Raw genomic sequence first — 12,602 nt, forward strand, 5'->3', positions numbered from 1 at the left:
AGAGTCATGTTCCAGCGAAGTAAACTAAAATAAAAATCGCTATCGTTCGAACGTAACGAGCGTGAACAGTCGCGTGCAGCTTCGATTCCGCAGGAATTCAGTTTCAAAACTGGGATTCGCTTCTGCCCCGAAGCAGAACGTTCGCCGGCCGCGTGCGGAATTCGAACTGGGCCAAAGAAAATTCTCGCGCGCGGGAACGTTAATTCGCGCGGCCGTCGTAACGCGGTTCCGCCGCTCGAAAACAAAAAAGAGAGGGGAGAAAAAAAGAAAGTAATAATATCGCACGAACTGCCATCAAAAACGCCTTTAACGTTCGCTGGAATGGATCGCGAGCGTCGATAGAACGCGTAATTTTTGTCGAGCACGATGTAATCGGCGAAGCGTGGATCTGCCTGTGTAGCTTGGCGACCAAGCGCGACACAGAGACGACCAGATTGATTTTCATTCGAGTAATAGACAATGAATGCACGACTCCCTATACCGATTTATTCGCAACGTTTACTCGATTGTACAGCCGTTCGAGGAGGCTGTTGTTCGATCAACGCGAATCGTAATTCAAATTGTTGTTTTTCTTCGCTAACGTTTGTTTACTTTGTATATTTATTATTCGAAATTTAATAATTTTTGTGAAAACTAGTATATTCGACGATTCGTTCATCTTAGAAGTATGTTCTAATTTTAGATATGTTGAAGTCCATGTAATACTAAGGGGAGTTTAGGTCATTTTGTTGGCTTTGTAATTGTTAGAAAAGTACGTAATCTCTTCATACGAGTAATTTGATAATTTTGGTGGGAACTGATATATTCGACGATTCGTTCATCTTAGAAGTATATTTTAATTTAGATATGTTGAAGTCCATGTAATACTAAGGGGAGTTTAAGTCATTTTGTTGGCTTTGTAGTTGTTAGAAAAGTACGTAATCTCTTCATACGAGTAATTTGATAATTTTGGTGGGAACTGATATATTCGACGATTCGTTCATCTTAGAAGTATATTTTAATTTAGATATATTGAAGTCCATGTAATACTAAGGGGAGTTTAAGTCATTTTGTTGGCTTTGTAATTGTTAGAAAAGTACATAATCTCTTCCTTAAAAGTACGTTCATATTGGAATATGATGTAATTCATGGGATATTAGTGGAAGTTTGAATCATTATCAAGTAGTTTTCGAAATTGTTTAAAAAATACGAATCTTCAAAGTTGATAATTTTCCCTGATTTTTACGAATTTTTATCTCTGTAACCGTTCGAGGTACGACCTTTTCATTTTTTTAGTTGTAATCGTAAAAGATTGCCCTTTTTGATCATTTTTTTTACTCGTAAAGTTATTTTTACAGTACAGGAACACCAACATTTTTGTATCTTCATGTTTAAAATATTTTTAGTACAAAAATATCCTCGTATTGCAAAAATGACTTTATGAATAAAAGAAGAAATTAATTTGAAGGAACAATCTGTTATAATTAAAACTAAAAAAAATAAAAAGGTCGTATTTCGAACTTTTGCGAAGATAGTTTTTGTAAAAATTGGTGAAAACTGTCAACTTTGAAAGTCTGTATTTCTTTAATAATTTCAAAAACAGCAAAATGATGACTTAGACCCCAGTATTCCATATACGACAACATATTTCAATTTGAACTTATTTTTAAGGGATAGATTATCTGTTTTTTTAACAATTTCAAAAACAGCAAAGTGATGACTTAAACCCTCTCTAATATCATATGAACTATTATAAAATATTTCAATTTTAACGAAATCTCTGACAGCGAACAGGTACAAAAGCGATCAACTTGGCATGGAATGATCAAGTATATAATATAGAAAATTTTCCACGTCCCTTATCATAATTATTTTGTAAATAAGATGGAGAAGAAGAAGCTGTAACGATCCTTCGATGGAACCAATCGACGTGGCTCTAAACAAGAAAAAAACAAGCCTGCATTGTAAAGACCGTGACGCGATAAATTTGATAAAAACGTTGGAATTGTCGAAGCGGTGATCGAAACTTTTGTTAAAATTTTAGATAGTCTTCTTCTATCGAAGCAACGGTTTGTCAAATATTTTCCTAGGCGCGGTCCTCGCCGATACCAGTCGGTTTTATTTCTGTCGTGCCACGGGAACGTATTCTGGGCCACTGTGCGGTGTCTCGTTTGCGTGAATTGTTTGGTTCGTTGGTTGAATGTATCGCGGGACGAATCGATGGGAGTACCGACGCGCGAGAATGATTCGCGTCGACGCATCGGAATCGTTCCCGTCCGTTCGGGAACGGAGAAGGAGGAACGCGACGAAAGGGAGCCCGATTGGAAAATAATTCGAAAAATAAAATTGTCGCGACGCTCAAAGGACACGGGCGCCCGTTGAATCGCGACCAGGGCTCGTATTTAGGACGTTTTCGCGCGGCATTGTGCGACATCGGGAACGCGAATCGAACTACACACTATGGACCAACGATCCCAGTGTTCGCGTTTCTCTTTAGAACTCTCGACGTTCCCACGTCCGATTACTCTGCAATTGCCACGACAACCAGAAGAAATAAATGTCAATCTCCGTGTGATTCGAGAAGAGACTTGTTACATTTGTTTGCAGTGGGAAATTTATTCGAACTTGAACACTTTCAACCATGCGTTTCGTTTGGTTGAGTAACAAAATATATTTCCGTGTGGAAAGCTCAATGTTTACTCGACAAAGACAGGCAACTTTTCTTTCGAATTTTTTATTTGTTCGTTGTTAAATACTTCTTTTTACTTATGACTTAAACACTTTCAACCACGCGTTTGGTTTGGTTAAACAAGAAAATATATTTTTGCGTCGAAAACTCAATGTTTACTCGACAGAAACAGGCAACTTTTCTTTCAAATCTTGTATTTGTTCGTTGTTAAATACTTCTTTCTACTTATGATAAAAGTTGTCATTTTTACTTAACGAGAAATGGATAGATGTTTATCTTCGAAATTTCTATTTAAAGAATTTTGCTCGTCGCCGTCACGCGAATTGCTAGCAAATTCTTCATGCAACTTTGTGGATGGAGAACCAGAGAATATTAGATGCTTAAATGTTTCAAAATTTTGAACGTATCATTATATATTGTTATATGTAATGTTTAAACGAAGAAACAAGTTCTACATGTTTCCATTGCAATTTTTTATTTTTATATTATCAATATACAAATATACAAGGTGTTCGGTTACCTCTGGGAAAAATTTGAATGGGAGATTCTAGAGGCCAAAATAGGACAAAAATCAAGAATACAAATTTTTTAATTGAGGCTTCCTTACAAATTTATTAACGTTTAAAGTTCTACATCGATCAGAAATTTTTTTGGCGAAATTAAAAAATTTCAAATCATTCTGAAAAAATTATTTTCGGTCGCGAGGCTCGATTACAATCATTTTTGGTGAATACACATACCCCTGAAATCCTACCCCCTTTCGAAAAAAAATTCGATAGGTACTGAAATTTCTAGACGAAATTAAAAAATTTCAAATCATATTAAAAAAATTACAATTAGTTGCAGGGGTCAATTACAATCATTTTTGGTCGACAGACATACCCCCGAAATCCTACGCAGTTTCGAGAAAAAAATTCATTACCGAAAATTTCATGTCTGACCATACGATTGAGATGTTTCACTGAAATTTCAAGCAAATTTTTAAAACGTCATAACTTCTGAACGGATTGGCCGATTTTCATTTTCAAAAATGCAAACAACGCGTATTTTAATGAAGAATCTGAAGAAATTCCAAAAATATTCGAAAAGTTCTTCCTTAACACCGTGAAGTGGGGGAAAACACCATAAAAATGGCCCAATCTTCAAACGTCCATAACTTCTACAATAGTGAATATATTTTAATGAAACTTTTTTCTGAACTAGAGCTCATGGGTACCTACAAAAAAGTATTAGACAAAATTTTCGTAGCGAGTCAAACAAAATGACTAAAAATGAAAAACGAATTTTTAAGAAAAATGTACAGGAGGTAGGTGTCTAAATTTTTCGACAAAACAAAATTTGTTCAAATCGTTCTGAAAAAATTATTTACGGTTCCGGGGGTCAATTACAAGCATTTTTGGTGAATAAATATACCCCCGAAATCCTACCCACTTTCTAGAAAAAAATTCAAGAAGGTGTCCAAATTTTTCGACGAAAAAAATTTTTCAAATCGTTCTGGAAAAATTATTTACAGTTCCGGGGGTAAATTGCAAGCATTTTTGGTGAATAGACATATCCCCGAAATCCTACCCAGTTTCGAGAAAAAAATTCGTTACCGAAAATATAACGTCTGATCATGAATGAATGATTCCTCTGATATTTCACGTGTTTCAAATCGTTCTGAAACAATTATTTTTCAGTTAAAGGGGTCAACTACAATAATTTTTGGTGAATAGACATATCCCCAAAATCTTGCGCATTTTCGAGAAAAAAATTCAGTACAGACGGAACTTTGAACGTTAATAACTTTTTAACGAAGCCTCCATCAACAAATTGGTATTCTTGATTTTCGTCTTATTTTGGCCTCTAGAATCGCTTATCAAAAATTTTCCCAGGGTTGGCCGAACACCCTGTATACTAATAACGCAATATATGTATTACTAAACACTTTATGTGAGTGCATTAGGAACAGACTTTATATACAGGCTGCATTCTATGACGTACCGAGACTTATAGTTGAAGTTCGAAATAAGTTGTGAGTGCAAGAAGCGACGCATTACCTATTAAATACCATTTATTGAATTTTGAGAGCGACTGTCAACAAATGTAGCGAACACCTTGCGTGTTTTATTTAGTGGATGTACGCAAAAATATATTACACATATTTCGTACACAGTAGTTTGCAGAACAAAATGCGCGGAGTATGCAGTCTGCACTCTACATATTATGCATATTCCGATGGCATTTCGTTGCGATTTATGTGACTCGTCGTATACAGATGCGCGTACCGATGTTCGTTCTCGAAAGGCAATGAAATATATTTCACGAATACTAGTCAAAAGAGAACGAAACGTTATTCAAATGTTTTAAAAGCTCAAATTTCATACGCTGTAACGCCACCGACTTTGTCGATCAAAATTTAAATAAAACGTGAATCTAATGATTTTTTATTCTTCATCCGTTTCTGAAAGCTCCGCTAAAATTAATGTGTAACAGTTTGAACGGTTCTTTTATCAGTAATTATGCAAAATGTAAATACTAGTCGAAAGGGAACGAAACGTTATTCAAATATTTTAAAAGCTCAAACTTCATACGCTGTAACGCCACCGACTTTGTCGATTAAATTTTAAATAAAACGTGAATCTAATGATTTTTGATTCTTCATCCGTTTCTGAAAGTTTCGCTAAAATTAATGTGTAACAGTTTGTACTCATGTAATAAGTAAATTTCAGGTACTTGGTACGAATTCTCAAATACGTTTGAACGAGTACTCGATACCAATATAATTATCTATTGCAAATGTATTAAATGCAAGAATAATTTTGCAAAAGCATTGGAACGATGTTTGGTACTTGTAAATTGTCGTGTATAGTGTTTTCGTATACTGTTTCTTATTATACTGCAGTCGCCAATAACTTTCGATGATCAACGCGACGTCGAACGTTGTTTGGAAAGAAGGAAAAGAAATCGAACTTTCAAAGAATTACAGAATGTAATCGACGGTATCGATGGCAGCTCCCCGTCGCTACTTCTCAGAGTAAATTTCACGCGTCTATTTTTCTTAAGCTCCGCTCTACTCGTCAGAGTAAATTTCACGGCCGTCTACTTTTTCACGAGCTTCGCCACTCGTCGGAGTAAATTTCGCGCCGTCTAATTTTCATCGGCGTCGCTGCTTTGCCCGGGCGTTAATTTTCGCGAGTCTATTTTTCTTTGAACGTTGAAAGGATACACGACGTCCCGGCGCGCCCAATTGCTCTCGCGCGACAACGCGAAGAAATAGCGCGTTCGTAGTATAAATAAAAAAAAAAAAAAAAAAAAGAGGAAAAAAGAAAAGAGAAACAATAGAGACCCGCGGAACGTTTGAAATTTACGCGAGGCGAATTCTTATTCCGATCGTTTCCACGTTTAAATGACATCAGAAATTCAAATGGAGCCACGTTCCGTGGCTGGTACGTGTGTTAAGCTCGTCGCGTCCATTTTTCTGGAATTTTAAAACGATCCTCGTCGCGGCTCGATCGACGCTCCCGACGTTTCCGCGCGCGTACGCGGGCTTAACGAGGGACGCGTTTTACGGAAACCCTCCAAGCCCGCGTACGGACTACGTTTTATCCAATTAACGTCCTCCTCCGGTGGCTAAGAAGACGAAGAAAGGGAAAAGAGGCCGCTCGAAATGCCGTGAAATTAGGAGGAACGTCCACGTTCGCGAGACGGAAACGGCGCCTCGGATGCGTCGAGCAGAGTTGGGCGAAATTTTATACGCCCCCGAACAGAACAACCAGTAAAACAGACTCAGAATTCTCAAAGTTTGTCGAATGCAAGATAAACGATACTACACTATTATTGAAATTGCAATTCATAATTTTCAAATCGACCGCCATGTTGCGAGGTCACTTTGGACGAAACGGCGCCAAAATTAAAACTGAACATTGAAAATGTACACGGGGTGTTCGGCCATCCCTGGGAAAAATTTTAATGGGGGATAAGACGAAAATCAAGAATATCAATTCCTTGGCGGAGGCTTCATTAAAAAATTAAATTAAAAAATTTCAAATCATTTTGAAAAAATTATTTTTGGTTGCGGGATTCAATTACAATCATTTTTGGTGAATACATATACCCCCGAAATCCTACCTACTTTCGAGGAAAAAATTCGAGTAGGTACTGAAATTTTTAGACGAAATTAAAAAATTTCAAATCATAATAAAAAAATTATATTTAGTTACAGGGGTCAATTATAAGCATTTTTGGTGAATAGATATACTATCAAATTTCTACGTGCTTTCTAGAAAAAAATTCCTTACCGAAAATATAATTTCTGGCCAGAAAAGTCCGCCCCAATTTTCATGTAAGTCTTCAAAACTTCATAACTTCTGAACGGATTGAAGGATTTTAATGTTTCGAAAGGCAAACGACGCGTATTTTGATGGAGAATACTACCTTGATCAAAAAGTTTTAGGACTTTATTTATAAAATCGAAAATACAAGTTTATTCGTCCAAATCGATATGGTCCCCTTCAAAGTACTCCCCATCGACTGCAATGCACTTGCGCCAACGCTTTATCCAATCCTCGAAACACCGCTGGTACTCAATTTTCGGTATGTCCATCAGAGCCGTCTTCGATTTTGTCATGACCTCATCTCGGGTACTGTAACGCGTTCCGCGAAGCGGTTTTTTAAGTCGGTTGAACAGGAAAAAGTCGCAGGGAGCCAGATCTGGTGAATTTGAAGGCTGCTGGATAGTATTCGTGTTGTTTTTGGTCAAAAACTCACGGATAAGGATCGCATTGTGCGCCGGTGCGTTATCGTGGTGCAAAATCCACGAGTTGTTTGCCCACAAATTCGGTCTTTTTTGACGAATTGCTTCGCGCAAACGTCTCATAACGCCCAAATAATATTCTTTGTTGACTCCCTGTTTTTCTGGCAAGAATTCTTGATGCACAACACCATAGTAATCCATGAAAATCGTGAGCATCGCCTTCTTTCTTGATTGAAAACGACGTGGTTTTTTCGGTCTCGGCTCTTTCGGTGCACGCCATTCACTCGCTTGATGTCTGGATTGTGTATCATATTCATAAATCCACGTCTCGTCTCCAGTGATGATACGTTTAATAAATGTTAGGTCGGATTCGGCCTTGGAAATCATGCCTTTCGCGATTTCAACGCGGTCCTTTCTTTGCATGAAATTGAGGTCTTTCGGCACCAGTTTTGCAGCGACACGTCTGAGGCCCAAATCACTAACCAAAACGTCTTGAACGGATCCATAAGCGATGTTCAAGTCCTCTGCCAGCTCTCTGATGGTCAATTTGCGGTTTTCGGACAACATTTCTCTAATTTTATCGATGTTTTCATCGGTTTTCGACGTCGACGGCCTGCCACTGCGTTTGTCATCCTCGACCGACTCACGACCACTTCTGAAGCGTTCGTGCCATCGAAAAACGTTTGATCTCGAAAGAGTATCGTTGCCAAAACACTTCTCCAACATATCTAAGGTCTGCGGGCCGTTAAATCCGTTTTTTACACAAAATTTAATGCAAACTCGTTGATGCTCAAATGATGCCATTTTAAAATCGAAAACACGAACAAAGGAGATGTACTCAGCACAGCGTAACTTTTACAAATATCAAGCTATGACGCTGAAATTGGAAGGAAGTGTTAATGATAGATATGGTAACCTAACAGCAATCGGGTGATTGACAGCGACACACGGTGGACAGTCCTAGAACTTTTTGATCAAGGTAGTATGTAGAAATTCTGACAATACTGAAAAACTTGTTCCTTGACCCGCGTAAAGTGAAAAAACCCCCATAAAAATAGTTCGATTTTCAAACAGCCATAACTCCTACGATACTGAATATATTTAATTGAAACTTTTTTTTTGAAATAGAGCTCGTAGGTACCTACATAAAAGTATTAGACAACTTTTCTGCAGGGCGTCAAATAAAATGATTAAAAATGAAAAACGAATTTTTAAGAAAAATGTAGTCTAAATTTTTCGTCGCAAAAAAATTTGTTGAAAACGTTCTAAAAAAATTATTTACGGTTCCGGGGGTCAATTACAAGCTTTTTTGGTAAATAGACATACCCCCGAAATCCTACGCACTTTTGAGAAAAAAATTCGCATAGGTGTTGAAATTTTTAGGTGAAAAAAAAAGAATTTCGAATCGTCTTCGAAAAATTATTTTTAGTTACAGGGGTTAATTACAAGCATTTCTGGTAAATAGACATACCCCCGAAATCCTACGCAGTTTCGAGAAAAAAATTCAAGTAAGTGCTGAAGGTTTTGGGTGAAAAAAAAAGAATTTCGAATTGACTTGGAAAAATTATTTTTAGTTGCAGGGGTCAATTACAAGCATATTTGGTAAATAGACATACCCCCAAAAACCTACGCATTTGTGAGAAAAAAATTCGTGTAGGTGGACAAGTTTTGTTAATAACTTGTTAACGAAGCCTCCATCAACAAATTAGTATTCTTGATTTTCATCTTATTTTGGCCTCTAGAATCTCCCATTAAAATTTTTTCCACGGATGGCCGAACACCCTGTATATTTTTATATATTCGTGCGTGATGCATTTTTAAATTGTTATCTGGGTAGTTATTTCGCCCATCCCTGACGTTGAGCAAGATTTATGCGAGCGCGTACGCGTCGTGGTGTATAGTATTCCAGATGTGACGCGAATGTAACGTTGATGTGAAGAACGAAAAAAAAAATAAAGAAAAATAGATAAATGAGAAATGAAGAGATAGAAAAGGGTAAGAAACAAGGGAGGAAACTCACCGAGCGTCGGCGTCGTGTAGTCCCAGCTTTCTGCGTCGTTCTTGTAAACGTTCAGCTTTGTAGGCTGGAAAAAGAACAGAAAGATCAATTTATTTCGGCAGGACAAAGGACCTAATTAAAATCATCGTTTCACGTCCAGTATAAACGAAACGAAAATTATAAATGACTATTATTCAAAATATAGGTCACATTTATATTATCGATATTTTTGATACCTCCAAAAATGTATTATCGAATGTTCTAAAATTTTATAAACATGTAGGTATTTTTCTAATCTGGAGAATAGACTTTATATCGAGCTTAACCAAACTTGAAGCGTTCCTATATAAATTTTATTAAAATGTACGAAGTTCTTTGATTTTTCTTACATTAAAAATGTATTTACGTTACGTGTTACTTTGACAATATTAATCAAAACATTAATTTAAAAGAAACTACACAAATAAATTATTGAAATTAACTACGTATAAAAACTACTTATATAGTACATTTTTCTTTATGCCCTGTTTATATTTTTTATTATTTGTTTATTATACTATTTCCGAAGAAAAGTAAAATAAAAAGATTGAAATTTGTTTAGACGAAGTGGTTTATACATTAATAAAACTACAGGTACAATATGATAACATAATAATACATTAACTCCCAAGAAAGTGCAACTAACAAGTAAATAAAAGTATTAAAAAGAAAACAGAATCTGTCAAAAATGTCATTTAAATAATTTCGATCTCACTTAATAGAAGAAAAAAGTTGAATATACAGAATTTTCTACTATAATTTATATATATTTACATTCAATAACCTAACAAACATTGAAATAACAAATACCATATGTGCCTATTTAAAATTGATGTCTAGGCTTAGTTACAACTGAAATTTAGTATCTAGTATTTGTTATAACCTTTAAACTTTATAAATCTGTTCGACAGTTATATGTGCAAATCCACGTACACGAAACGAAAAATATTGGACCGTGAAACGGCAAAATTTTTTTTTATTGCATCGTACCAGACAGCGCAACAGTATTTTCCAACTGTGTATTTGTTCACAAGTTTCGACTCTCTGACATTTTTTTAACAATAAACGTAGATCAATAAAACGAAAGCTGTAATCGTGAAACGATCGCGAAAAGCGTAGTCGAAATCGATCCGTGAAAATTTCATAAAAATTCACAAATAATATTCGCGATTAGAATTACGCAAGCCTCCTTCATAATTATAAATAGCAAAAGTATTCTGTGTTTAGACGAGCTATTTGTAATTGTTTCTATATTTCTGAAAGGTTCAGTTGCGACTCTTGCTCTAATAAAGCCAACAATGAATTCCATCGATAGGGAAATAGATTGACCTTATGCTGGCTGTCATTTAAAATTAGCTATGTATGTCATTTAGAGTTTTCCGTTCGCTTGTAAGCATCGACAAAGGCTATTGTGCATCAACCATTGAATTATTTCCGCGTTTCGATATGATTTCTATATTAACGCTCGCCTAGGATTAGCCTAAACCGAAATAGTAATAATTCCAGGTCGAACGTCGTTGAAATTTAACACATTGTATGTAGTCCCTATCGACGATCGTGTATAGAATTATTAGCACGAGAATTCAACGTGTACAGTCTATTTACCCGTGCTCTAAATTCTCGATTAGCCACAATCGTAAACTTCATAGCGTTTATTATCACATTTTTGCGAATATTAAGTCGAAAATAAACATTCAAATTATCAAGTTATAGGTATTTTTCTGCTTGCTTAGCCTCGATCCTTTTCAGTTTTGGACACAATTAACCTCTTCGATGCTAGTTTGGGGAAAATCTCAAATTTTTCTAAGCCCATGGACTTTCTAGATTTGTTTTATTTCATATTAATTCATTTTTTAACGCCAAAAACGATATATTTTTCATATGTTATTTTTGGTAAATTTTTTTTATGTCTAAAATATAGTGTATGAAAGGATGCTGAGTAATGTATCTTGCAAAGTGCACATAAAATCCGTTAAAAGGTTTGTTATCGTTTAGTTGACAAGTGTTTCGTACAGAAATTACCCAGGGAAAAGTATAAAAAGCAATTCGTTAATTAAGTAACAAAGTACATCTGCTCGATTATATACGCAACCATAAAGCTAATTGTACAGATTAAAATATTTATAATTCCAATGGGACAAGCTGCAGCTTGTCCAACTCGACCATCCACGATGCATTTTATTTATTATATTCGTATTTTCTCTATGTGACGTTTATTCGATACTGCAAAGCAAATTCGAGTGATTGGATGTGCTTCATGAAAAATGATGCATTTTTATTATTCTTCAGATTCTCTGATTTAGAATTACTTTATTATTCATATTTATTTTAACAGTGTCCTTAAAATATCACAAATTGTCAGATGTCAATTTTTATGAATATTAACAAAATCTGAAAACTATGTGTACTTCGTTGATGTTATTTTTCGACTTTAAGGGGCTATACCAGTGTAGTACATTTGAAAAATGGATTTTTTTTTTTTTTGAATTTTTTCAAAGTTTATACTCTCTAGAATGTCGTATTAAAATTCCAAGGTCGAATCTCAAATAGTTTAAAAATGGCAGCCTTCTAAAGAGTAGTTGCTGGCGTATCAGAAACGCGCTTATCGTCGCGAGAAAGAAACTTAGTCAACGCGTATTTACGAGGACTGTATACGTTTAGATTGTCATTATCTCCCTTGTTTAGTTCACTTGTAGCCACACCAGAAACCATATTGCAGCGTACTTATATCTCGTTTCGGCGTTACAACTCTTGCAGGTAAATACTGCAAAAAGATTATTGATACAGTTGTGAAATCATCCTACTGTAAGAGTTGTGAAGTATGGAAGAAGAAAAAAGAAAATAATCCCGAAGAATACGAAGAATGGCTCGCAGAGCACAATAATTGTGATCTAAATCACTCAGGGTCAGCTGCAAAAATGGAGGTTGATAGCGTAAAAGAAATGTTCAATCACTCGATTGATAAATATGGAATACAATATACGCGGTATATTGGCGATGGCGATAGTGCCACGTATAAAGGCATATTAAATTTAGACCCATACGATATCCCAGTGGAAAAACTAGAGTGCTACTTACACGTACGCTCCCGTCCATAAGTCACCGGACACTTACTCGTTTTCAGCAAAAGAATGATTAAAACACAGATACAACTCTCTAGC

At 35.8% G+C, this 12,602-nt stretch overlaps 1 protein-coding gene across 3 annotated transcripts in view; it reads right to left on the reverse strand.

Moving 5' to 3' along the window:
• LOC122400402 (heterogeneous nuclear ribonucleoprotein L) overlaps positions 1-12,602 on the reverse strand; it is a 327,347-nt gene that overhangs the window by 100,689 nt on the left and 214,056 nt on the right. For all 3 annotated transcript variants that reach the window (XM_043401854.1, XM_043401853.1, XM_043401855.1), the window contains one exon: positions 9,424-9,487. In XM_043401854.1, coding sequence (XP_043257789.1) covers positions 9,424-9,487 — 64 coding nt within the window. The remainder of the gene's footprint in view (positions 1-9,423; positions 9,488-12,602) is intronic.

The sequence above is a fragment of the Colletes gigas genome, unplaced genomic scaffold (assembly GCF_013123115.1).
Source record: "Colletes gigas isolate AHSC1104 unplaced genomic scaffold, ASM1312311v1 Colletes_gigas_Sc00017, whole genome shotgun sequence".
NCBI classification, from domain to species: domain Eukaryota; kingdom Metazoa; phylum Arthropoda; class Insecta; order Hymenoptera; family Colletidae; genus Colletes; species Colletes gigas.